The 26,898-nt window shown below is 43.9% G+C and overlaps 1 protein-coding gene across 2 annotated transcripts in view; it reads right to left on the bottom strand.

Annotated features, from left to right (window-relative positions):
- ing5a (inhibitor of growth family, member 5a) overlaps positions 1 to 23,281 on the bottom strand; it is a 29,197-nt gene extending 5,916 nt beyond the window's left edge. The window contains exons 1-6 of one of the 2 annotated variants that reach the window (XM_067995641.1): positions 23,186 to 23,281; positions 18,170 to 18,241; positions 9,110 to 9,276; positions 6,730 to 6,841; positions 5,993 to 6,083; positions 529 to 664 (exon numbers count right to left, since the gene is read on the bottom strand). In XM_067995641.1, coding sequence (XP_067851742.1) covers positions 529 to 664; positions 5,993 to 6,083; positions 6,730 to 6,841; positions 9,110 to 9,276; positions 18,170 to 18,241; positions 23,186 to 23,222 — 615 coding nt within the window. In that variant the 5' untranslated portion in view covers positions 23,223 to 23,281. The other variant, XM_067995642.1, reaches the window with a different exon arrangement.
- Between the last annotated feature and the right edge of the window lie 3,617 nt (positions 23,282 to 26,898).

Genomic DNA, 26,898 nt, shown 5'->3' with positions numbered 1-26,898 from the left:
GAGTGGAGAATGAGGGGTCGTTGGAAGAAAAACTGTGCTGTAACACCATTAATTTACAAATTGGTCAGGTTCCAGCCAATCCCTCCACCCAAACAGTGTAGAAAAACAATCTCCAACAGCAGATGAAAGAATTTTCAAACCAAGTGGTAATTTTTCAAATTAACATCCAGGGTTCTCAGAATATACAAATATGGAGTCACTTTGAAACCAAAGACAGCCTGAACAAGTCTTACAAATGTGACCCTTGTAGTTGCTGAAAGCACAGACAGACTTGGAGAAACTGTTCAGGGGAATTAACAACCATTAAATTTCTCACAGCCTAACGAATGCTCTAAAAACCCGATTCAACAAATTAGTTACTCTGCATTTAAACCTCTACGCATAAGGAACAAAGAACAAAAGCTTTCTCTACCCACCTCTATTCATTAATAGGAATAGTATATAAAACAGTATTGCCAACAGAAAATAAAAATAAAATTCTAGAAATAGTCCATCACAATTCAGCCAATCCGAATCAAAGACACTTACATCTGGGTTATCGCAGCCAATCATTTCTCCATAAGAAACCTGGTGACACAGACAGTAGGTGGGTTCATTGGGGTCAACGGGCATGTCCAACACATCAGATGGATGCATTTTCAAAACGGAGTCAGAGTATTCTGACCTAGAGAAGGAGGAACAAAATTATCCAACAATTCCATCACTAGGTTTAATATGGTTAAAAAAAAAAGTTGGTTTGAATTGATTTGTTTTAATATGTCTGACAAAATAGTCTCTTGGGTTCAGCGTCATCGGTCACTCCTGTAACAAAGCCCATATCCCCTACAATCTTGATAGTACCATTACTACCCAAAATCTAGCTAAATTATAGCATGGCCCAGGATCTATAACAGCAAGACCCCTCATTATGTGTAATGGATACTATGATCTTGCAGATGATGCCACGTACATTTTTCAGAAGGTGAACTGATGAGCACTTTATTCATAAGCCAACTGTAAACCAACAAACTGGTTTATTTTAAGTGAAATACATGAATGAGCAGTATGCCGCTTTCACAGCAAGATTTACCTATTTCCTACTGCTTCTCTTGGCATCAAAAATAAATTATGCAAACTTTGCCCTTGTCGTATGCTTAACTCACTTTACAAGTCAATACTGAACCAACAGACACCGTCTTGGAATGTGAGACCCCTGTGCCTCTAACAGTTCCAGACACAAATCTCCTGCTGAATGCATTACCCCCTCCTACAGAGAGGGGAAGCCAACAGCTTAACGCCTGATTCTCCCTCAGCTTAAAGATTGGCTCACTGAGCTACCAATCAAAACAACTACCTCAAATACGGAACTCCACCCCACAGCTTCCTGCTGTTCTCAATGAATGAAATCAATCCAACATTATAGGTGTAAATAAAAACAGAAAATGCTGGAAAAGCTCAGCGAGGCAGCATCTGTGAAGAAAGAAACAGAGTTAACATTTCAGGTCAAAGACCTTTCGTCAGAACTGGAAGATGTTAAAGAGTTAACAGTTTTTAAGTACAGAGCCAGGGGAGGGGAGGAAAGAACAAAAGGGACAGGGTGATAGAATGATCAGGGGAGAGTGGGGTGTGTCGAAGATGCATATCATTCAAAGAATGAAGACAATCCTACAAGGTAGGTGATCGTCCATATTCTTCATTCCATACGCTCCACATACCACGGGTGACTAACCAAGCAGCATCAAGAAACTTCAACCAACAAGACTTCCAAAGGTATGGTCACCAGACAATGTATGTGAGTTATTACAGGTGCTATTGACTAGAACTCAAGTTAATGATGCCCAGAAAGAGGCCGTAGAATAGGCGGAATGACCTTTGATTGAGCCACTAGGTTTTTCCCCAGAAAGATGATAGCAGTAAAGAAAGCAGTGCTCCACCCACGTCGCTACCTGCTGCTTGCACACTGGCTTGTCCCAAGTACCTAGCTTTTCAAAGGGATTTCGTAAGATCTATTTAAGGACACTGTCTTCGAAGCACGTCCACACAATGAAAACATTGCTCTAGCTCCAATTTGTGCACAGGGCGATAAAAGAGAGAATTATAATTTTCTATCCTAAATGAAACAGAGAACTTTAGATACAAACCCACAGTGCACCCTGGACTTATGTCTAAAGTGGTCTCTCAATTTCATTTAAGATATGAAATCTAATTCCCTTTCTATCTCCCTTTTCCAACAGAATGGCACATCAAACATTGCTGATCAACTTCTAAAGTTTTTAGTTCACTAACCCTGGGCACAGAAATCAGAGCCATTAGTAGCATCAGTTCCCGTGATGGAAACATAAGGTTACACATCTAAAGTGGTTCGAACAGAGGATACATTAACTTGTTAAGAACTAGACTGAGGCCAAGCTGGCTAATAGTGACCAAAACAGAAAATGCTGTAAATACACAGCATCTGTAAAGAAAAAGAAAGAAGATTCTGATGAAGGGTACACACCCAAAACATCTTTTCTCTTTACAGATCCTGACCGACCTGCTGTATATTTCCAGCATTTTCTGTTTTTATTTCAGACTTCCAGTATTTGCAATTTTTTTAATTTTACTGTGTGACCGAGGGAAGCCAAGTACCAAAGGATGTGCCGCAATGGATTTGATGTGATTGGGTCATGAAAAACCACAGTAACTTCAATATATGCACAAACACAGATAAATTTTAATCTAGATGTTGGAGATACTCAAGGACAGAAGTAACAATACACAAGATGGAGCCCACAGATTTGGTAACGTCCCAATGGACTCTTTTTTTTTGATTTGGCTTTATAGGCCCCATTTGAACAGGTCTTGCGTAAATTAATGCTAAACATGGCAACAACTGTAAAAGGCGGATCTCGGTCCAACAACTGCACTGCTTGACAGTCAGGCTATCAGCCAGAAGTTGGCCTGACAGTTGAGAGAAGAAATCTCATCTACAGGTATAGAAAGTGGGCAGTGCTTGACACTCGGATGTCTGGGAAATAAGGCTTGCAGCGACAGTAAGGTGCCACTGAAATCACTTCAACTACTTCCCCTCCAGCCTTTTGGGATCAGTAGAAACAGCAGAAGGCTGTGTCCAAGAGAACGTTAATATGTCCCTGATCTTTGAGCAGACTTATGTGACCTGGTGACTGCTAGTGAGACAAAGAGTTTTCATCTCCAGGTACCCCTTTTGGTGTGAGTATTCCACTTGTGAGGGTGGACTGTCAAATGGCTGAGAGGTTCGAGTACTGTACTTTGACCTGAGTGCATCGCCCCATTGTTTAGGCACAAACAGCAAGCAGGATCGATTCTTGACAGCAGGATTGGGAACAGGTAATACCTTGTTTGTATAGCTCCACTGTCACATCACCTAATCAAAAGATTTGCCCTACATCGGCCCCAGGAAATATTCCACGCCCAGCCGAAACGCCTATAACTTCCAGCGGTTGTTACGCCAAGTAGATTTGTTGTATTTCACTTATATTGAGCCCATCCATCCTGAAGAACAGGCAGTTCTAAATACGGGAAAGTATGCAGGCATTACATGATGGACAAGGCTTCCTGAAAACCATAGGGGAATTTTATTTATACTGGAACACTCCATAGTGGTAACACTGTCCCTGAAATTTGAACTCAAGATATCTGCAATGACATGTCCAAATGGCAATATGAAAATAGGGCTCCTCCTACCTCAATTGTCTGTGCCTCAATCATAAGAGGGCCTTCTTAGATAACCTGATTACCCCATAAAAATGAAGAGAATGGATGGAATAACACCAGCTGATGGTCTCCAGTCCAATGCATCCGCAGTAATCTTCTCAGAGTGTTCCCAATAGCTGCAAACGACCTTCCACCTGAATGCAATAGGCCAACGGGTCAGGGAGTCATTGCAGGGTTGAAAGAGTTGACGCAGTGCTGTGGCAAGGTCTGCAAAGACAGCCCCTTTCGTGGAGTCTGATTCTACATTCAGCTGTCCACATGGGCCACAGATGTATGTATGATTGGGTCTCTGTCATGCCCCGTGCACAACACCTTACATTTAAAAGCACTTTTAACATAATAAAACATTCTAAAAGGCTTCCCAAAGCTGGACAATAACTGAAGAAAAGGGAATAAGGGTAGTAACCGAAAGTTTGAAAAGTAACTTTTGAGAAGACTTTTCAAGGGAGAGAGGTGGCAAAGTGATGAGCTTAGGTAGAACATTCCAGAGGGGCTGGAATGGCTGAAGGCTCTGCAGCCAAAAGTGTAGTGAAGAGAGGGGGAAGATAAAAAGCCTGAATTGGAAGACTGAAGGGCATGTACAGGATAGCAGGGCTGAACGAGGCTGCAGAGGTAAGGATGGAGGAGACCAAGGAAAGATTTGTGGATGAGGATAAGGATTTTAAGTTAGATGCATAGATGAAAGAGGAACCAGTGCAAGTTGGCAAGCATAAAGGTAATAGAGGAACAGGACTTAGTGTGGGATAGAATGCAGGAAGAATTTTGGATGAGTTGCAATTTGTAAATGGTAGAACTGGGAAGGCCGGCAAGGAGAGCACTGCAGTAAATCGAGACGAAATGACAAAAACATAAGCATTTCAGTTGCAGCAGGAGTGAGGTGGAGCTGGAAGTAGGCAGTATTGGTGATGGCAGGATCCAGGGTTTGAAGCTCAGCTCAGAGTTGAACAGGGCACCAAGGCTGCAACCTATTTGGATTAATCTGAGGGAACTGCCAGAGATAGGAATGGAATTGGATGCTAAGATGCAAAGTATCAGGCGGGAAACAAACACTGTGGTTTCTGTTTTGCCGAGGTTGAATTGAAGGAATTTCTTGCAAGGCGAGTGGTTCCCCGAAAAATCACTTCTTTGCCATTTCCATGACCGTCCTAAACCTCTGTTGGTGCCATTTAAAGGCATCCATAGTTTTTTCACCTAATGCCAAAAATTCCTTCCCATCAAAGGGTAATTGTAACAGTTGCTGCGCCAGAAGCAATGCAAAAAGCAGCTACACTCACCAGTGAATCATAATTCCACAACCCATTGACTTTGTTCCCAAGTCCAAGGCATGTATCTCAACCCACCCTGCAATGTGCAATCTGAAGTTGGTCCTCAATAAATGGGACTGTGCAATTATAGAAAGGACTGTGATTTGCCTTAGTCACTGCCTGCAGCAGCGATGCTTGCTGGTGGGGAAAACCAGCTCAATGAACTTAGTGATGGCCACCAGATCTGGTTCCGAACCCTGCTGGTAGATTCATCTGCCCAATTAACTAATGGTGTTGACTGGCAATCAGGATTCATGCCATGGGTAGCAGCTTCACTGCGGCAAAACAGTACCCGGAAAGCGACCGCTCCACCTGCAGCCAAGGGTTCAGCAGTTTTGTCCATTTTGATCATTAGTTCACCTTGGCCAGTAGTTTAGACATATCAGCCCAGAGGCCTATGGCTGTGGCCCAAATTACATGAGAAATCCTATAAAGACAGTCACCTGAAGGCCTTCCAAAATTTGATGCAAGAGCTCAGCCTTCAGGACAGCGAAAACTGGGGCAGTCCTTTCAGACTGTGATCCAGTTGAGCACTGACCTGAGTAAATCTAATACTCTTCATCAGGCATGCTGCTCATGGGCAGATCAACATCAGCATCATACTCCTCCTCATTAGGGCTGCCCCCCCTCCAACATGCTGGCTGAAGGCTGAGTAAGCTCCGGTGTGACATCAAAATATTAAGCAATCACACCCAGTTTCCCCAGAACAAATCCACACCTGGACTAACTCTTTAGGGTTGTGGTGAATATAAAATGATGATTCTCACCTCTTACAATTTCGTCCTTTTCAACAGTGTGTTGTTGGGGGCGGGGGGGTATTTCAGATTCAAATACTCACCTATCCAAGCGTAATTTGTACAGTGAACTTTCACTTTCTGGGCATTGTGTTGATGTTATGGACTGGGGGAGAGGGGAAGAAACATCAAAATGAAAATCAAGAGCACTGTTTTTAACAAGTCAATTATCCACCCTACCCTGCTTTCTGCTTCTTCTTTGGTATATCATCATCAGATCCCCGTCTACCACGACCTCGAGACCCCCTCTTGTCTTTCTGGCCTCTGCCTTCTAAAAGGGGGAGAGAGAAGCATGTGAGATGTGCAGGTAAGTCGTGTGTATATGTAGCTGTATTTGTCATTCAGTTTTAGCACTTTGAGCTTCAACCTATCTATTTCCCCTGTTCCCAGATTAGAGATGGTTTTGAATTTACACTTCAGCTTTTTCTTAGAGAATGGATTTTTTTCCATTTTACATGCATAGCAAAAGGAGGAGTCTTCCCTGGACACAGTTTTGTTTCTTAAAGCAAGAGTCCAAATAAGTTGCACGAGACACAAATCTCTGGTAATTTCATATTTCTGACATCTGCTTGGAACTGCACTCTCAAAAAATCAGTGTGCGGCCTTTCAACACCGAGTTAGTTAGCAAACCCAGTTTTTTAAAAATCCCCCAAAAAGCTGTTAAGCTGGGGGTCAATTGAAATTTTCAAAACTGAGATTGAAAGATTTTTGTTAGGCAAGGATATTAAGGACTACGGAACCAAGATGGGTAAATGGAGTTAAGATACAGATCAGCCATGATCTAATTGAATGCCGGAACAGGCTCAAGCAGCTGAATGGCCTACTCTTGTTCCTACGGAGGTAATTTTTTACTGAATACCACAGTTCTCCATTTCAGAATTATTTTCTGCATCGAAATAAGTAACACCATTACTTACTCTTATTACCTCTCCCTCCTGAGCTGTCATAGTCACTCGATTCCAACTTTTCCTTCAGATCAGCTTCAAACCTGGCCAGTTCAGCATCCAGTCGCCTGATGTGTTTATCAACCTGCCATAAACGCGCAAATAATTTACAACACAGCACAAGACAACTTGAATGTTCACATATTCAGATTTGCATCACTGTGACAATATGCAGAGAAATGTAGCCACAGTCAAACGAATCTGGGACAGGGAAGTGAGAAATGTCACACCTTTCTACCACTCAGGCTCCTGGCCCAACTTACAGATGCTATAACATCAGAAAACACAAGTAATAGAAATTAGGGATCTTTGAACACACAGCAACGCAGTTCCACTTTAAAGCACCAATACTCCTTCAGCAGCTTCGGAGTGAAATGGCAACAGTTTTGAAATGATATCACTCTCAGTACGCAGAACATAATAAACAGTTAAAACTTACATCATTTTTATTACCTTGTCATGTGACTTCTGCCTCTGAACTATGTCCTGCATACTGAAAGGGTGATATCATTTCAAAACGGTGCTGGGAGAACAACACATGAAGTAAATGCAGAAAGATGGAGAAGTGAAATACCTACTGGTCTATTTTGCATCAGTACAAAGTACAAACATCTATATGTCCAGAAATAATTTGCAGTATTTCCCATTTCCCCCCTCCTCAACAATCCAGTCTTCTTGGGGTACTGTTCCCCTACTGATCCTAAACATTTTTGATAGTATCAGTTTGAGATACTTTTTATATTTTGTACCAGTTTAGTGCATAAATTCTATGTGTGGTTTACTTCATTAGGATTGCACCCATGAAAGTTGTATTTTTTTTGCAGTTTAATGTAATGTCTGCCATGACTTGGTGAAAATGGCAATATATAGACCATTGATATTTCAGAAACATTCTAGATTAGGAGCATTGCACGTGCAGTGAGAGAAAAACATTATCCAACAAGCCCATTTCTTCCACAGACCATGTACAAGCCATCTAATTACTCCTGGAGGAAAATTGCTGTACTTTTACCCCAACCCAAAAATGCATTTTACTTAATGCAAGGTAAAGAAATGCCCCTTCATCTCCTTAGCTGCAGCTAGCAGATTAACAATCAGCTACTCCTGAGACTCACATGAAATAAGCATCTGAACCACCAATACATAGAATGTACAGCACAGAAACAACCCATTCAGCCCAATAGATCCATGCCAGTATTTATGCTTCATCTAACCCTATCAGCACATCCTTCCATTATTTTCTCCTTCATGTGTTTATCTAGTTTACCCTTAAATGCATCTAAGCTATTCAACTCAACTACTCCTTGTGATAGCAAGTTCCACATTCTTACCACTCTCTGGGTAGACGGTTCTCCTGAATTCCCTACTGGATTTATCAGTGACTATCTTATATTTCTGGCCCCTAGTTCTGGTCTCCCATGCAAGTGGAAACTAGAACTAGGAGCACCATACTGCCAGGGAGCTTGCAGAAGGCAATAAGTGGGGTTTGGTGGGAGGAATGGCTTTTCTAACTGCATGTTTTATGCCACTGTGCTATTTCAAGGAAGGTTTCTGAAATATTAATGGTCTGTATAATGACATTTTTACCAAGTCAAGGCAGACATTACATTAAACTACAAAAAGAATTACAACTTTCATAGATATATAACCCAATTGAACTAAACCACTCATAGAAATTATGCACTAAATTGGTACAAAATAAAAGGAAGTATCTCAAATTGAGACCATTAAAAATGTAAATATAGTATCTTTTCATGCATTTTCCTCCCATTATAATAATGATTAAGAGACTATAACAAATCTTATCATTTAATGAGAGTTAATAATGTAGGAAAAGGAGAATTTAACTCCAAGGGTTAAGTACTGTCAATGTTCGTGGAGTACTCTCACAAAAGACACTACGCTGGCTTTACCCTCAAGTACTCATTGAAAAAATAAGAACCCTCCATACTTTATTTTTAAAAGGGTAATAAGTAGTAGCATTCTACAGACAAACTGTACTTAAGGCTACTGAAAAGCCTTATCCCAGATCTTTGCTTTGAGTATTTGTTCCCTTGATATGTTCTATTCCCTTCTCCACCCCCCACCCCACCGAAAAGAAAATCACAATTTAAGGATTTCTTCACAGAGCTCCACTGGTCCTTCAAGTACTGGAGGAAGGAAAACAACTCGCAATGGCTTGCACTGGTCTAAAACAGACCATACGTCAATGGCACAAAAGGATATGTTCCAAGACCCTAGGCCACTGTCACTGCAGCAGGCTGCCTAACTATAATACTGAGCCATAATAGGCCAACAGGGCTTTATGGAAAAGCCCTTGAATTATCCTTAGATTCCCCTGCAGACTACCCACCATTTCATACGTCTCCATGGCCAGCTGCACTTTGTTATCGCTGTATTCTCTGCATTTATTGTAGGCAAGCTGAATCTTCTTCAGATGATCAACCCGTTGATCCTGAGACAGGTTCTTCAAGTTTGAGATATATTCAGTTGCCAATTTGTCGATTTCTACTTTTTTATCTGCAAACAGCGAGCAACGGAATTAGACAGGTACAAGAACATAAATAGCACTCCCTACTTTACACGCTTTAACCCCACCCCCCCCTTACCCCCACACCTCCCATTATTAACTTCACTGCTCTCAAATCCACACTTTTGCTCATCAGAAAATAAGATGTAACAATGGAATTCATTATCTTTCTTTCTGTTCACCAATTTCTCCCCCCCTGAAATGTTGATTCCCTGCTGGGCTACAGTTCCACACGAAGCAATCATTCTTTAGTACCTCACCCAAATGACCATGATTCACATGTAAGCCAATGCTGGCTGGATATTTGGTCATGGGGAGGCATCACAACTCAGCTCAAGTTCTGTCCACACCCAAACTTCACTTGCGCACTTCCTGTGGACGCTGCAGTACAGCAATCAGGAGCAGAAACCCTGGCTGATTCCCCCCCACCCCTAGAGGTGCTGAGTCCCAGAGACCCACTGTAATGTCTTTCCACCATGCTGGCTTAGATCATAATGGAATTTTTTCAGTCTACTTAAAAGGAATATTTATCCCTACAAGTGTGAACAAAGCAAGACCTAGAAAACAGAGATAGAATAAGGTGCAGAACAAGAAAGCTAAATGCAGTAATTTTCCTCTTTTAAGCAACGTATTTACAGAAAGGTCAAAGACCAGATAATTTCCTTTAAAGGATAAATAGGATAATATTCACAAAGTTCTCCTTTTCCAGCAATGTATCTGCCATTTGTAATTGGGTTCCATATCCAGTTGCCTTCAATTGCGTAAAATGGAACATTTTCTTCGTGCTTGGAAAGCAAAACGGTCTTTGATGAAGAATTAATGAAGTAAAATCAGAACTCTCAATTTATACCCCACTTCCACATATATACCGAAGGCTGCATTTCCTCTGCAGTCCCCTCCAATGAGGGACCGGATAGAACTACCCCTTTCTGCCCTTCTTTTCTTTTTGTTCTATAAAATATATATAATAGAATCACTGACAACAGCCATATACAGATACCCATGAAGTATACACTGAAGGGATCGAACATAAATAGAACCACAGAAAAGAATTAGCACAGAAGGGGGCCATTCAGCACATCATGTCTGCGCCGGCTCGAAGAACAACCTGGTGCCCATTCTAATCCCACCTTCCAGCACCCAGTCCATAAAATATAAAATATCATTGTACATCAATTGCATTATTATACATGACTAGCCTTACTGCCCATCATATGCCTGGACACTGAGCCATAGGAGCTATTAGGAGGGATGAATAAAAGCTTGGTCAAAGAGGTGGGTTTTAAGGATGATCTTAAAGGAGGAGAGGAAGGTGGAGAGGTTCAGGGTGGGAATTCCAGAGCGTAGGGCCTAGATAGCTGAAGGTACGGCACAGACATAGCAAGAGCCACATGCTTGTTCACTGTTGCTGTCTGAAAACAATGTCCAAGAACCAATCAAAAAGTACAACACACAATCTCTGAGCTGATCTCTTACAAACTAATTTCCAAGTTCCCCTCTCCTAGTGTCATTTCAACCCCAGTTCCCTTACAGCAGTGCTGCTAAAGTGCAGGACCCACCACCAGTGCAAAACCAAGGGTGCAATACCATAGGACATCCACCGCATGCTGCCAAGCCTAAGACCATTGCTGAATCATCCCAAACCCCAGGAGCTACCCTTGTGCTGTTAAACCACAGCACAAATCCATAGAGTATCAAACCCCAGCACCTCTCCAAGTGCTGCTAAACCAAATGATAAATATGTACATCTCAGTACATCTTACCTACCATCTTGTTGGGTTTTTAAAAGAGTAAAATTGAATACACAGTAAATAACCATCATCAAGGCCAACAGTATAGTATTCATGGTAAGACAACCAGAATTGCAGAATTTGATCCTCAAAAGACTACTTGAAGTCTGCAACGCCAAGCGGCAGAACACCTGTTATCTCTCGACTCACTATGGAGGTTCCACAAGTACGGTATTAATAACAACAGGTCTAGTATGTTTTGTCCACCACTCCACGTTGAGTTTGAAAGTAACAAACTTAAGTCAGAAACTAGAATCTTAAACTTAAATAAAGCCAATTACATAGGTATGAGGGGAAAATTGTCAAAGGTAGATTGGGTAATTAAATTAAAGGGTTTGACGGTTGAAAAGCAATGACAAACATTTAAAGAAATACTTCACTATTCTCAACAAATATACATTCCATTGAGAAATAAAAACTCCACGGGAAAAGTGATCCACCCATGGCTAACTAAAGAAGTTAAAGAAAGTATTAGATTGAAAGAAGAGGCCTATAATGTTGCCAAGAAGAGTAAAAAGCCTAGGGATTGGGAGGGTTTTAGAAACCAAGAGGACCAAAAATTGATAAAAAGGGAGAAAATAGAATTTGAAAGTAAACTAGCAAGAAATATAAAAACGGATTGTAAGAGCTTCCACATGTAAAAAGGAAGAGATTAACAAAAGTAAATGTTGGTCCCTTAGAGGCTGAGACAGGAGAAATTATAATGGGGAATCAGGAAATGGCAAATGCGTTGAACAAATATTTTGTATCTGTCTTCACAGCAGAAGACACAAAAAGCATACCAAAAATAGTGGGGAACCAAGGGGTAAATGAGAGTGAGGAACTTAAAACAATTAATATCACTAGAGAAAAAGTACTGGACAAACTAATGGGACTAAAAGCCGACAAATCACCTGGACTATCTTGGTTACCCAATATTTTTGAATTGCTTTTTGTGTCTTCTTCTGTGAAGACAGATACAAAATATTTGTTTAACGCATCTGTCATTTCCTGGCCTACATCCAAGGGCTCTAAAAGAGGTGGCTGCAGAGATAGTGGATGCATTGGTTATGATCTTCCAAAATTCTCTAGATTCTGGAAGGGTCCCAGTGGACTGGAAAATAGCAAATGTTGCCCCGCTATTCAAGAAGAGAGGGAGAGAGAAAACAGGGAACTACAGGCCAGATAGCCTAACTTCAGTCATTGGGAAAGTGCTGGAATCCATTATTAAGAAAGTGGTAACAGGGCACTTAGAAAATCATAATATGATTAGGCAGAGTCAACATATGAAAGGGAAATTGTGTTTGACAAATTTATTAGAGTTTTTTGAGGATGTAACTAGCAGGTTAGATAAAGGGGAACCAGTGGATGTGGTATATTTGGATTTTCAAAAGGCATTCGATAAGGTGCCAGATAAAAAGTTGTTACACAAGGTAAGGGCTCACGGGGTTGGGGGTAATGTATTAGCAAGGATAGAGCATTGGTTAAAGGACAGAAAACAGAGAGTAGGGATAAACAAGTCATACTCAGATTGGCAGGCTGTAACTAGTGGGGTGCCACAAGGATCAGTGCTTGGGCCTCAGCTATTTACAATCTATATTAATGACTTAGATGAAGGGACTGCGTGTAATGTATCCAAGTTTGCTGACGGTACAAATCTAGGTGGGAAAGTAAGCTGTGAGGAGGACACAAAAAGTCTGCAAAGGGATATAGACAGGTTAAGTAAATGGGCAAGAAGGTGGCAAATGGAGTATAATGTGGGGAAATGCGAGGTTATTCACTTTGGTAGGAAGAATAGAAAAAGAGTATTTTTTTAAATGGTGAGAAACTATTAAATGTTGATGTTCAGAGAGACTTCAGTGTCCTTGTACAAGAAACACTAAAAGCTAGTATGCAGGTACAGCAGGCAATTAGGAAAGTAAATGGCATGTTGGCCTTTACTGCAAGGAGGTTGGAGTACAAGAGTAAGGAAGTCTTACTACAGTTGTACAGGGCTTTAGTGAGACCTCACCGGGAGTACTGCATGCAGTTTTGGTCTACTTATCTAAGGAAGAATATACTTGCCTTGGAGGCGGTGCAACGCAGGTTCACTAGATTAATTCCTACAGGTGGTGTTGTTCCCATGTACCTGCTGCTCTTGTCCTTCTAGGTGGTAGAGGTCGCGGATTTGGGAGGTGTTGTCGAAGAAGCCTTGGCGAGTTGCTGCAGTGCATCCTGTGGATGGTACACACTGCAGCCACTGTGCGCCGGTGGTGAATGTTTAGGGTGGTGGATGGGGTGCCAATCAAGCGGGCTGCTTTATCTTGGATGGTGTCGAGCTTCTTGAGTGTTGTTGGAGCTGCACTCATCCAGGCAAGTGGAGAGTATTCCATCACACTCCTGACTTGTGCCTTGTAGATGGTGGAAAGGCTTTGGGGAGTCAGGAGGTGAGTCACTCGCCACAGAAGACCCAGCTTCTGACCTGCTCTTGTAGCCACAGTATTTATATGGCTGGTCCAGTTAAGTTTCTGGTCAATGGTGACCCCCAGGATGTTGATGGTGGGGGATTCGGCGATGGTAATGCCGTTGAATGACAAGGGGAGGTAGTTAGACTCTCTCTTGTTGGAGATGGTCATTGCCTGGAACTTGTCTGGCACGAATGTTACTTGCCACTTATGAGCCCAAGTCTGGATGTTGAACAGGTCTTGCTGCATGCAGGCTCGGACTGCTTCATTATCTGAGGGGTTGCAAATGGAACTGAACACTGTGCAATCATCAGCGAACATCCCCATTTCTGACTTTATGATGGAGGGAAGGTCATTGATGAAGCAGCTGAAGATGGTTGGGCCTAGGACACTGCCTTGAGAAACTCCTGCAGCAATGTCCTGGGGCTGAGATGATTGGCCTCCAACAACCACTACCATCTTCCTTTGTGCTAGGTATGACTCCAGCCACTGGAGAGTTTTCCCCCTGATTCCCATTGATTTCAATTTTACGAGGGCTCCTTGGTGCCACACTCGGTCAAATGTTGCCTTGATGTCAAGGGCAGTCACTCTCACTTCACCTCTGGAATTCAGCTCTTTTGTCCATGTTTGGACCAAGGCTTTAATGAGGTCTGGAGCGGAGTGGTCCTGCGGAACCCAAACTGAGCATCGGAGAGCAGGTTATTGGTGAGTAAGTGCCGCTTGATAGCACTGTCGACGACACCTTCCATCACTTTGCTGATGATTGAGAGTAGACTGATGGGGCGGTAATTGGCCGGATTGGATTTGTCCTGCTTTTTGTGGACAGGACATACCTGGGCAATTTTCCACATTGTCGGGTCGATGCCAGTGTTGTCGCTGTCCTGGAACAGTTTGGCTGGAGGCGCAGCTAGTTCTGGAGCACAAGTCTTCAGCACTACAGCCAGGATGTTGTTGGGGCCCATAGCCTTTTGCTGTATCCAGTGCACTCAGCTGTTTCTTGATATCATGTGAAGTGAATCGAATTGGCTGAAGACTGATGGTGGGGATATCGGGAGGAGGCAGAGATGGATCATCCACTCGGCACTTCTGGCTGAAGATGGTTGCAAACGCTTCAGCCTTGACTTTTGCACTCACGTGCTGGACTCCGCCATCATTGAGGATGGGGATGTTTGCAGAGCCCCCTCCTCCCGTTAGTTGTTTAATTGTCCACCATTCACAACTGGATGTGGCAGGACTGCAGAGCTTTGATCTGATCCGTTGGTTGTGGAATCACTTAGCTCTGTCCATAGCATGTTGCTTCCGCTGTTTAGCATGCATGTAGCCCTGAGTTGTAGCTTCACCAGGTTGGCACCTCATTTTTAGGTATGCCTGGTGCTGCTCCTGGCATGCTCTTCTGCACTCCTCATTGAACCAGGGTTGATCCCCTGGCTTGTTGGTAATGGTAGAGTGAGGAATATGCTGGGCCATGAGGTTATCGATTGTGCTGGAATACAATTCTGCTGCTGCTGATGGCCCACAGAGCCTCATGGATGCCCAGTTTTGAGCTCCTAGATCTGTTCTGAATCTATCCCATTTAGCACGGTGGTAGTGCCACACAACACGTTGGATGGTGTCCTCAGTGCGAAGACAGGATAGATGTGCGGTGCAGTGGTCAGTCCTACCAATATTGTCATGGACAGATGCATTTGCGACAGGTAGATTGGTGAGGATGAGGTCAATTAAGTTTTTCCCTCGTGTTGTTTCGCTCACCATCTGCCGCAGGCCCAGTCTAGCAGCTATGTCCTTCAGGACTCGGCCAGTTCGGTCAGTAGTGGTGCTACCGAGCCACTCTTGGTGATGGACATTGAAGTCCCCCACCCAGAGTACATTCTGTGCCCTTGATACCCTCAGTGCTTCCTCCAAGTGGTGTTCAATATGGAGGATTCATCAGCTGTGGGAGGGTGGTAGGTGGTAATCAGCAGGAGGTTTCCTTGCCCATGTTTGACCTGATGCCATGAGATTTCATGGGGTCCAGAGTCAATGTTGAGGACTCCCAGGGCCACTCCCTCCTGACTGTATATCACTGTACCGCCACCTCTGATGGGTCTGTCCTGCCAGTGGGACAGGACATACACACGGATGGTGATGGAAGAGTCTGGGACATTGGCTGAAAGGTATGATTCTGTGAGGATGGCTATGTCAGGCTGTTGCTTGACTAGTCTGTGGGACAGCTCTCCCAATTTTGGCACAAGTCCCCAGATGTTAGTGAGGAGGACTTTGCAGTGTCGACTGGGCTTGGTTTGCCCTTGTCGTGTCCGGTGCCTAGTGGTCCAATGCCAGGTGGCTTTATTCTTATTGTGACTTTTTTTAGCAAGATTTTACAACTGAGTGGCTTGCTCGGCCATTTCAGAAGGCAATTAAGAATCAACCACATTGCTATGGGTCTGGAGTCACATATAGGCCAGACCGGGTAAGGACGGCAAGTTTCCTTCCCTAAAGGGCATTAGTGAACCAGATGGGTTTTTACGACAATCCGGTAGTTTCATGGCCACCATTACTGATACTAATATTTTAATTCCAGATTTTTATTTAATTAATTGAATATAATTAATTGAATTTAAATTCCCCAGCTGCCGTGGCAGGATTTGAACTCATGACTCCGGATTATTAGTCCAGTTCTCTGGATTACTAGGCTAGTAACATGCTAGTCTAGTAACATGCATGTTCACTATGCTACCGTACCCTTGAGTAGAATGGGCCCATACTCACTGGATTGTAGAAGAATGAGAGGTGATCATAATATAAGATTATGAGGGGGCTTGACAAGATAGATGCTGAGAGATTGTTTCCCCTGGCTTGAGAGTCTAGAACTAGGGGACACAGTCGTAGGATATGGGGTCGGCCATTCAAGACTGAGATGAGGAGGAATTTCTTCACGCAAAGGGTTGTGAATCTTTGGAATTATCTACCCCAGAGGGCTGTGGATGCTGAGTCATTGAATATATTCAAGGCTGAGATGGATAGATTTTTGGACTCTAAGGGAATCAAGGGATATGGGGATCAGGCGGGAAAGTGGAGTTGAGGTCGAAAATCTGATTGAATGGCAGGGCAGGCTCGAGGGGATGTATGGCCTATCCTGTTCCTATTTCTTATGATCCACACCTTTGCGCATCAACTCTGGACAGCAAACCTTTGTATATGTAAATTTCTTGCAGCTGATTTGATTCAAATCTTTCAGTTATAAAACAGAAAAAAAAAATCACAACCAAAGGGCTATGCAAGTCAAATTCAAGGAAAATAAATGGATAAACTTCCAATAAGGAACTACGATGGGTATATTAAAACAACAAACCGAGCATCAGAAATCAGCAAGATCTACCAATTAAAAAAATAAGGGAAACCAATTAAATCACTTGAGATATTTTTTGAAAGTATTTTTGGTCACCATTTTGGTTTGCTCAATAAACTGAGTGCTTAATAATGGAAAACGGTTCGAACACAATAAGCACAAAACAATACTTCATTTACAAGATAATGATTACTCCTGTCTATGCAACAGCATTTTCCTTTTTTCAAAATGCCTGTAACAATATTTGTCAGAGATGCCTCAGCCTTGATATCATGCTGGTTCTTAGACCCATCTCTGGCAGCCTAGAAACTCAAGCTGGCAGGCTACAACTCCTAAGAGGCACCTGTACCTAAAACATCTAGAAATGTTTGATTGTCAGCATTTACAGAGCGTGACAGAACTTGCTGTTTAAGTGGCAGCCCATCATCTACTCTGGCGTATCAATGGAAAACTAAATGAAAATGTAAACCCCAAGGATGCCATTTTTAGGACAGTGAAAGTAACCCGGCCATTTATATTAAACATCAAAGAAAGAGTGAAACATGAACTCCAACATCTTGTAAGATAATTAGTACGATTTTAAATGGCGTACAGGAACAGAAGCACTTTGGTGTGCAGATACACCGGTCGTTAAAGGTGGCCATGCAGTACAAGGCCATAAAAAGGCAAATGCAATCCTTGGTATTGTATCTAGAGGTATTGAATACAAAAGCAAGGAGGTAAGTTGAACTTGTACAAGACCGTAGTTAGATCTATTAGGTCTTCAAGATCATTAAGGGTTATGACAGGATAAATAGTTTCAGATTGTTTCCATTGGTCAGAGAGACAGTAATGAGGACATAAATGTAAGATAATCACATAAGCAGACTCCGTGAGTATTTTTAAAAAAGGGATTGCATAGTTGTTTGAAAAAGAGGACTATTAAAGAGTACAGAAAGCAAGCAGGAAGGAAAATGGGATTAGACTAGGTGACACGGACCAAAGAACACCACAGCAGACTCAATAAATTCTTTTGGAAAATGATCCAATGCCCACTGCTTACATTTCTTACTTTAATAAGTTGAAAAAAACTTTGCAGAGGTCACTGTCTGATTTGAAAATGATATTGGAAAATACTTTCCAGAACTGCGAGAGTTTTCTGGAAAATTAACTTATATATGTTAGTAGGAGACGAAACACCCACTGAGGGCTCCAATTAAAAGCTTACAGATACATTTTCACATCTTTTTGCCAAAATCTGAAAGCTCACCATGATCTGATATCCTACTGCTGCACTGCACAGCACAATGAAACCTCCAAGACTCCAGATTTGCCACATATTCACTAGTCATGTTGTACGCACCTTCAGTTCTCTGATCCAGGTCCCGCATCAGATGGAAGATCTTCTGAAGCTCACAGGGAAGGTTTTCAATACCTGTCAGAACACAGAGGTGGCTTAAGTTTTCATTTTCACTGCAAGCACATCTTCAAATTATGTATTTTAACTGCAGTTGCAGGAAATGGGCGCATTTGGAAACTGAACCCCTGGTTTGCAGATTCTTCACACTGACGATTACATTTTAACTGCTTTTTCATTGAATTAACTGGTCGTTCAGCTCACTGCTGTGTGAGATTTTGCTGTGTGCAAAATGGCTGCCACATCTGCCTACATAACAATTCAACGCACTTCAAAATAACTCATTGGATGTGAAGTGCATTGAGACGTGTTGAGAGCTGCACAAAGGGGCTATATGAATGCAAGATTTCAGAACTGTCAAAATTATGGAAAGATTGGATGTGATATTTATAAACACAAAGAGCAACAGGAATAGAACCCTATTTAAACATGTGGAATAAAAACAGGAAATGATGGAAAAACTCAGCAAGCCAGGCAGCATCTGTAGAGACAGAAATAGAGTTTTAGGTCGATGATCTTTCGTCAGAACTGGAAGAAGTTAAAGATTTAACAGTTTTTAAGCAAGTACAGAGCCAGGCAAAGGAGGGGAGGAAGGGGAGGGGAGGAAGGGGAGGGGAGGAAGGGGAGGGGAGGAAGGGGAGGGGAGGAAGGGGAGGGGAGGAAGGGGAGGGGAGGAAAGAACAGGGGAAGATCCATTCTTCCATCAGTCCCAACACCCGCTCCCCTTCCTGTGCAAGTGCAGGAGATGCAACACCTGCCCTTTCACTTCCTCCTTTCCCACGGTCCAGGGCCCCAAACACTCCTTCCAGGTGAAACAGCGGTTTACTTGTACTTCTTTCAATTTAGTATACTGTATTCGCTGCTCACAATGCAGTCTCCTCTACATTAGGAAGAGCAAACGCAGATTGGGTGATCGCTTTGCTGAACACTTCCACTCAGTCCGCAAGCGTGACCCTGACCTTCAGATCGCTTGTCAGTTTAATTCTCCGACCCACTCCCACTCTGTCCTCAGCCTCTTACACTATTCCATTGAAGCTCAACGAGCAACATCTCATCTTTCGATTAGACACTTTACAACCTTCCGGATTCAACATCGATTTCAATAACTTCAGATCATAGCCACTGTTCCCATTTTTCAGACGGCTGGTGCTGGTGACGGTTCTGCTGTTGCCATTTACAGCTCCTCTAGATCCATCTTTTGCTTCTTTTCTTCTCCTCTTGGCCTTGCACCGCCATCCCTTTTGTCAATGAATCACTCCTGCCTTCCACCCTATCACAGACCTTCCCTTTTGTTCTCTTTCCCCAGCCCCTACCCCCCTAGCTCAAGCTTAAAAACTATTAAACCTTTAACTTCTTGCAGTTCTGACGAAAGGTCATCGACCTGAAACATTGGGGCAGAAATTGCTTGTGAAATAACAGTGAGCTCAATAGTGCTCACCATTGTTAGTGGTGAAATGGAGGAGCAAGTTCCAGTGTTCACACATGTGCAGCGAAGCGCAGAAACCAGGAACTTGCTCTACTGGTTCGCTGGCGATATGGCAGCTTCGAATTAAAGGTATATTGCCGGCTGGAATCAGGAAAATCATTGAAAAATTACCAACTTGCTTATCTGCCCAGCTGAAAAGTAACTAATTACTCCACAAAACAGGTACGCTTAAAAAAGTCTAAACTAAGTTTTAACAGCGCAGTAAATCTTAATGACTGCCAAACAAATAAAAATTAACATTTAAAAATGTGGAGTTTCATTACTGCTTATTTTAATAGTTTTGGGTCATTAAAAATTTTTTTTGAAAAAATAACTTTTCCCTCTGTCTCTTTTATTTATTTCAATTATTTCTTACCATTTTTTTTTTGCTGTCTATAACTGTTTTTACAATGATTTTAATGTTATACCTTTCACTTCCTGATTTCCAAGCCAACAGATATAGTTAACACAGCTTGTAAAAAAATGCTCTGATCTGATTGGTGGAGAGGAGATCGATCCTCTCGCATCTCCCAGGGTTCTAGCTTCGCCTGAACTGACGCTGGGCTCTTCTCCGCTTCCTATTCGAGGAAGTGCCCGAAGAAAAGACCAAGTTAAGTTAGTGGGTTAGAATAAATCTATGGAGCAGCGAGCACTGTTGGTTCGCTGCTCCGAGCAATTTCTGCCCCGTTAACCCGTTAACTCTTTTTTTTCTCCACAGATGCTGCCTGACTTGCTGAGCAATTCCAACATTTTCTGATTTTATTTCAGATTTCCAGCATCCGTAGTATTTTGCTTTTGATAAAAATAAAAACAGCTTCATATGTTTAAAGAGCAAAATGAATCAAAACAGATCAAGACTAGTAATCAAAACTTCTAATAAATGACAACTGGCATCCCCACACCCTGCAGAATGTGTCCCACCCACCCTCCAGCAGACTTCCCATTAGATTTCTCAATGCCCCCTTTCTAATAGATTCTCAATTGCACACATCCCCTCCCCCTTACACAGTCACTCCTGCTGCATTTCTCCCATACTTTGGCAAGTTCTGTTGGGTTTCCCCTGCCTGCACTTTAGTTAATGGCTCCTCCCCATTCATTTCCCCCCTTGCTCATGCTTTGGCTTCCTTCCAGCCCACATTGGCAGGCCTCTGTTGCATCACCCCTGTCCACACTATTGTGGGCTCTCTCTTTGTTTTGCTTACATAACTGCACTCCAAAAGTATTTAATTGTGTGAAGCTATTTGAGACGTAAGCACAAGTATAGCTTTTCATTCCATTCCCCTGCCCATTTTCTTGCGCATCCCTGATTTTCATCGCTTCACCATTGGCAGTGTTTGGGTTGCGGGGATCCTGTGCAAAGGTTCGATTTGGGGGTTCGACATTTTACTAGACAATGATATCAAAGGATCCGCTCAGGGGCTCCCGACTGGCTCGAAGCCTCGTGTAATTGCACGGCTTCTCTATTATATACTCCAGTATGCACTTTGGCAGATCCTTCCATTACATTCCCCTGTCTGAACTATTGTGGATCTTTGATCATTAGATCACAACAACAAAAACAACTTCCATTTATACAGCACTTTACAGAAGCATACTTAGACAAAAACGGACACCGAGCCAAAGGAGATATTAGATGGGGTGACTAAAAGTTTAGATAAAGAGGTGGATATTAAGGAGGGTCTTAAAGGATGAGAGGTGGAGAGGCGTAGAGGTTTATGAAGGGAATTCCCAGAGGATAGGGCCTATACGGCTGAAGGCACGGTCACCAATGGTGGGGCAAAGGAGGGGGATATGCAAGTCGGAGGAATTCAGAGTTCTGGGGGTGGATATTATAGGACTGGATGACGTTACGGAGATAGGGAGGTGTGAGGCCACAAAAGGATTCGAACATGAGAATGAGAATTTGAGGCGCTAGGGGTCCAGGAGCCGATATAGGTCAGTGAGTGCAAGGGTGATGGTGAGCGGGGTAGGATACAGGCAGCAGAGTGTTGGATGAGCTGAAGTTTATGGAGGGTGGAGGATGGGAAACTGGTCAGGAGAGCATTGGAATAGTCGAGTCTGGAGGTGACATAGGCATGGATGAGGGTTTCAGCAGCAGACAGGCTGAAGCAGGGACAGAGGCGGAGGTTATGGAGGTGGAAGTATATCCCCCTATTATGGATCCTTGCCCATTGCAATCCTTGGATGCACTATTGCGATCACTCACCGTTGAAACATCTGCCTGCACTGTTGCTGATCCCTGGCCATTATATCCCACCCCGCCTCCACTACTGCGGATTCTTGCCCGTTACCCCCTCTCCCCTGCCTCCACTATTGCATATCTTGCCCGTTAACCCCTCTCCCGTGCCTGCACTATTACAGATCTTGCCCGTTAGCCCCTCTCCCCTGCCTGCACTATTACAGATCTTGCCCGTTATCCCCTCTCCCCTGCCTCCACTATTACAGATCTTGCCCGTTAACCCCTCTTCCCTGCCTGCACTATTGCATATCTTGCCCATTAACCCCTCTCCCCTGCCTGCACTATTGCATATCTTGCCCATTAACCCCTCTCCCCTGCCTGCACTATTGCATATCTTGCCCGTTAACCCCTCTCCCCTGCCTGCACTATTGCAGATCTTGCCCGTTAACCCGTCTCCCCTGCCTGCACTATTGCATATCTTGCCCGTTATCCCCTCTCCCCTGCCTCCACTATTGCATATCTTGCCCGTTAACCCCTCTCCCCTGCCTGCACTATTGCATATCTTGCCCGTTAACCCCTCTCCCCTGCCTGCACTATTGCATATCTTGCCCGTTAACCCCTCTCCCCTGCCTGCACTATTGCAGATCTTGCCCGTTAACCCCTCTCCCCTGCCTGCACTATTGCATATCTTGCCCGTTATCCCCTCTCCCCTGCCTCCACTATTGCATATCTTGCCCGTTAACCCCTCTCCCCTGCCTGCACTATTGCATATCTTGCCCGTTAACCCCTCTCCCCTGCCTGCACTATTGCATATCTTGCCCGTTAACCCCTCTCCCCTGCCTGCACTATTGCATATCTTGCCCGTTAACCCCTCTCCCCTGCCTGCACTATTGCAGAGCCCCAGTTGTTTATATTCTTGCAGAGTCTTGGGGGCAGGAGGAGGACAACCTCTTTACGCATGCGCAATGTGTGCCGAGAACGGCCGGAAACTCTTGAACCTTCTACAAACTATAAAACTTCCAACTTCGCCAGGCAGAAGCGCCGGTTTCTGCCGAAATAACAAAGAGGTCGGACCCGATTTGGCCGCGCTCAGCGCCATTCTGCACAGCCACCCAGCGGAGCCTGAGCCCGAGCCCGAGCCTCTCTCTCTCTCTCCCCCCCCCTCCCTCGGGGTCGAGTGACGCGGACTGTAAAGGGGAAGCATGCGACTCGCCAGGGCCCATTACCCGGGGATAAAGCGAACCGCTCGCTGAGCTCCAGTAACTGCTGCAATGGCTGTCTGTAGTCCGGTGCTGGGCCGGCAGCCCGCGGTACTCACTGTCCAGGTAATGCTCCAGGTACATTGCGGTCGCCATCTTGTCATCCTTTCAGCCCGCTCGCACCGCGTTGCGCCGAGCATGCGCACCACAGGTCGTCGTCATCTCAAACCGGGCAGCTGCCATGGCAACCCCGCCAAATTTAAAAGGATCGCACAACAAGAACGGACTCCGCTTGTGGACCAGGTCTGTTTCTGTGAAGCACGATCAGGTTCAGAGATTATAAAACTAGGAGATGTTTTAAATTGAATAATCATACAACCTGCTGATGAGGAAAGAGGTCCAGGCGTCAGTAACTACCTAGGCCCCACGGTCCCTAAACCCCAATCACCTGTGCCTCCCCCTTCACCCATGTCTTTGCTCAAGGTTTTGGTCATTCCCCTCCAAATATCTCCTTTGGCTGCGTGACCATTTTTTGGAAGCGATTCCAGGGGGGAGATGAGGAAACATTTTTTTATGCGGTGAGTTGTTATCTGGAATGCACTGTCTGAGAGGGCGGTAGAAGCAGATTCAATAATAACTTACAAAGGGGAAGTGGATAAATACTTGAAGGGGAAAAATCTGCAGGGCTATGGGGAAAGAGCAGGGGAGTGGGACTTAATTGGATAGCTCTTTCAAAGAGCTGGCACAGGCACAATGGGCCGAATGGCCTCTTTCTGTGCTGTATCATTCTATAATTCAGCCCTTTCTACTATGAGTGGGAACAGAGCTGAATTAAGAATTCTGGGGACCCCATCCGGGTACCAAGAACATTTGTTCCCCCCCCCCCCCCCCCGCCTCTCCCCATTAAAACCTACCTAATGGAGAAGGCTGAGCCTCTGTTCTCCGGCACTGGCACTAGCAGGCGTTGACAGTCAATGAGATCGGGTTGGGAAGGCTGAGCTCCTCTGGTTGTAACAGGCAAGCTACCTTTTTGGACACGGCTTGCTGCCCCTGGGAACAGGCCACATAGGCCTGTGTGTTAATGCATCCCAGAGTGGGAATTCCCGCCCACCGTATGCAGCAGCCAAAATCACTTGAAGTAGCAGATATATGCATGTAAGAACAGTGTTGAGGGAATGGGGAAAAACGAAGGGGAGAATAGGGTAAAATTCTAGGAGTCATGCTTTGGGGGTGGCGTAGGAAGGCTTTAAATGGGGGTGGGGAAGGAATGTCAGCTATAACTAAATTATGGGGGAAGAGGAGTGTCAAGTTGAATAGAAAGGAGAGTGCGAGAAGTGGGTCACATTAAGTCCCACTCATCCATCACCCCTATCTTCGTTGACCCACACTAGCTTTTTTTCCCCAAAGTATTAAGCTTAAATCCTCATCTTTAAACCCTTCTATGACCTCGGTCTACTCAATCTCTGCAACATCCTCCAGCCAATATCTACTCCCAAACGCTCCAATCCCCTGATTTTGGCCTACTGTGCTTTTGGTCACTGCTCCTAATTTCTGCTTCCTGGCTCAGTATCTGTATCTTTATGGCTGGTTTGTGAAGTGTCTTCAGATGTTTCTTTACATTAAAGGTGCTATATAAAAGCAAGTTGTTGGAGTTGCCAACTCTGGTTGGCCGTATTCTTGGAATTTTCATCACATGACCTCCCACCTACAACTGCTCTGCCCCCAGGCTCCAGTCAGTGGTCGCTCCTCAGTCTATCCTCACGGAGCTCCACCTTCCCACACCAATTAGAAAGTGAACAGATTCTTCGTTAACCAATTAAATGGTTCCTGACTATCAGTCAAACAAACTTTTCCCCCCACTCCAATATATTTATAACTAATAAACAGGTTCTGACGAAACATCATAAACTTGAAACATTAAGTCTGTTTATCTCGCCACAGATGTTGCCTGACCTGCTGAGTGTTTCCAGCATTTTTATTAAAGCAGAATGTAGGCCTTTTTAAGCACCAGTTTGGTTTGATGCCAAACATGTATTTTTAAATACCAGCTCCACAGTTCAAACTGCAGCATTATGGACATAGAAGTGTAGGTATGAAACTCAATAATAGTGTCTTGCTGATGCTGTACCATAGGAGCATATGCTTGTGACAAAACTGGCCAGCATTACCTCGGTTTTTCCTCAGGGTGGAGAACTTTCTTCTCGCCTGTTCCCATGAACTATGGGCGTGGGACACAGCGCTGGTTCAGTCTGCTAGCTCCTGCCATTCCCCTGAGCCCCAAGTATGGCTACCCTCCTCTGAACATTATACAGAGAGAATGCACAGCACTGGCAACTGTTCATGTACTTTCCAAATACACAAGCATGCCCATGTATTAGCAGGGCAGTCTGCATTGCCGCCATGTCAATCCAGATGCCCTGTAGCCCATTAAATGTGGCAAGCAACAAACACCAAGCATGCTGCTAACACAAGGAGACCTTAATGCTGCATGTTCGCTGACTCACATAAGAGGATGGGCTGGGCACTCATAACATAACACGTGTCTCTTAGATTCGTCATTCCAATGCATGTTTTCTACCTGCTTGCAGGAGAAGGCTCCATTAACAGGTGGCAGTGTGTTCACTCCTCATCTAAGACCATTCACTCCTCAGGTAGAGAGGACACTGGAACCTGTGTGCCTGGAAGCAATAGAGGGAGTGGAGAAAAGGAGGGGTGAGAGGACATCCCCAAGCTCATGACTGATTTTTAATTCTTTATCGCCTTACTCAATTGCTCCTTCACACATGCACAAGCACGTGCAGTAATGCAGCACACCAGGATGTATTAAAACAAAAACGAAATACTGCAGATGCTAGAAATCTGCAATAAAACCAGAGAATGCTGGAAACCACTCAGCAGGTCAAGCAGCGTCTGTGGAGAGAGAAACAAAGTTAACGTTTCATCTCAGTGACCTTTCATCAGAACCTGGAAGATGTTAGAGAATAAACAGTTTATAAGCAAGTACAGAGTCAGGTAGAAGAGACAAACAGTGTGAAGAGTAGAACTTCTTCAAGGAGGGCATTCCTGGAAGAGGAGTGGCAATGAATTAAACACTGAATCAAAAGGAAAATACTGTGGTTGCTGGAAATCTGAAATAAGAACAAAACATGCTGGGAAGCAGATGTTGCCTGACCTGTAGTGTTTCTGCAGTAGGATGTATTTTTGGTCAGCTCTGTTTCCCTCAGCATTTTACTTAATCAAAAGCATAATACTGCGGATGCTGGAAATCTGAAATAAAAACAGAAAATGCTGGAGAAGCTCAGCAAGTCAGGCAGCCTCTGTGGAGAAAGAAACAGAGTTAGCGTTTCAGGTTGAAGACATTGCCCATGAATTATGGGCGTGGGACAAGTCTTCGATTTGAAACGTTAACTGTTTCTTTCTCTTGTAAACAATTTTACAACACCAAGTTATAGTCCAGCAATTTTATTTTAAATTCACAAGCTTTCGGAGGCTTCCTCCTTCGTCAGGTGAACGATGTGACCTTTCATCAGAACCTGGAAGATGTTAGAGAATAAACAGTTTATAAGCAAGTACAGAGTCAGGTTTTCACATCGTTCACCTGAGGAAGGGGGAAGCCTCCGAAAGCTTGTGAATTTAAAATAAAATTGCTGGACTATAACTTGGTGTTGTAAAATTGTTTACAATTGTCAACCCCAGTCCATCACCGGCATCTCCACATCATGTTTCTTTCTCCACAGAGGCTGCCTGACTTGCTGAGCTTCTCCAGCATTTTCTGTTATTATGCCAGTATTTAACCTCCTGCTGATTTTTTTCCCGCCCTCTGCAGGGGGGC

This window comes from Heptranchias perlo, chromosome 13 (assembly GCF_035084215.1).
Source record: "Heptranchias perlo isolate sHepPer1 chromosome 13, sHepPer1.hap1, whole genome shotgun sequence".
Lineage (NCBI taxonomy): Eukaryota > Metazoa > Chordata > Chondrichthyes > Hexanchiformes > Hexanchidae > Heptranchias > Heptranchias perlo.
The sequence above is the reverse complement of the archived record's forward strand: the minus strand, read 5'-3'. Positions and strand labels throughout refer to the sequence as shown.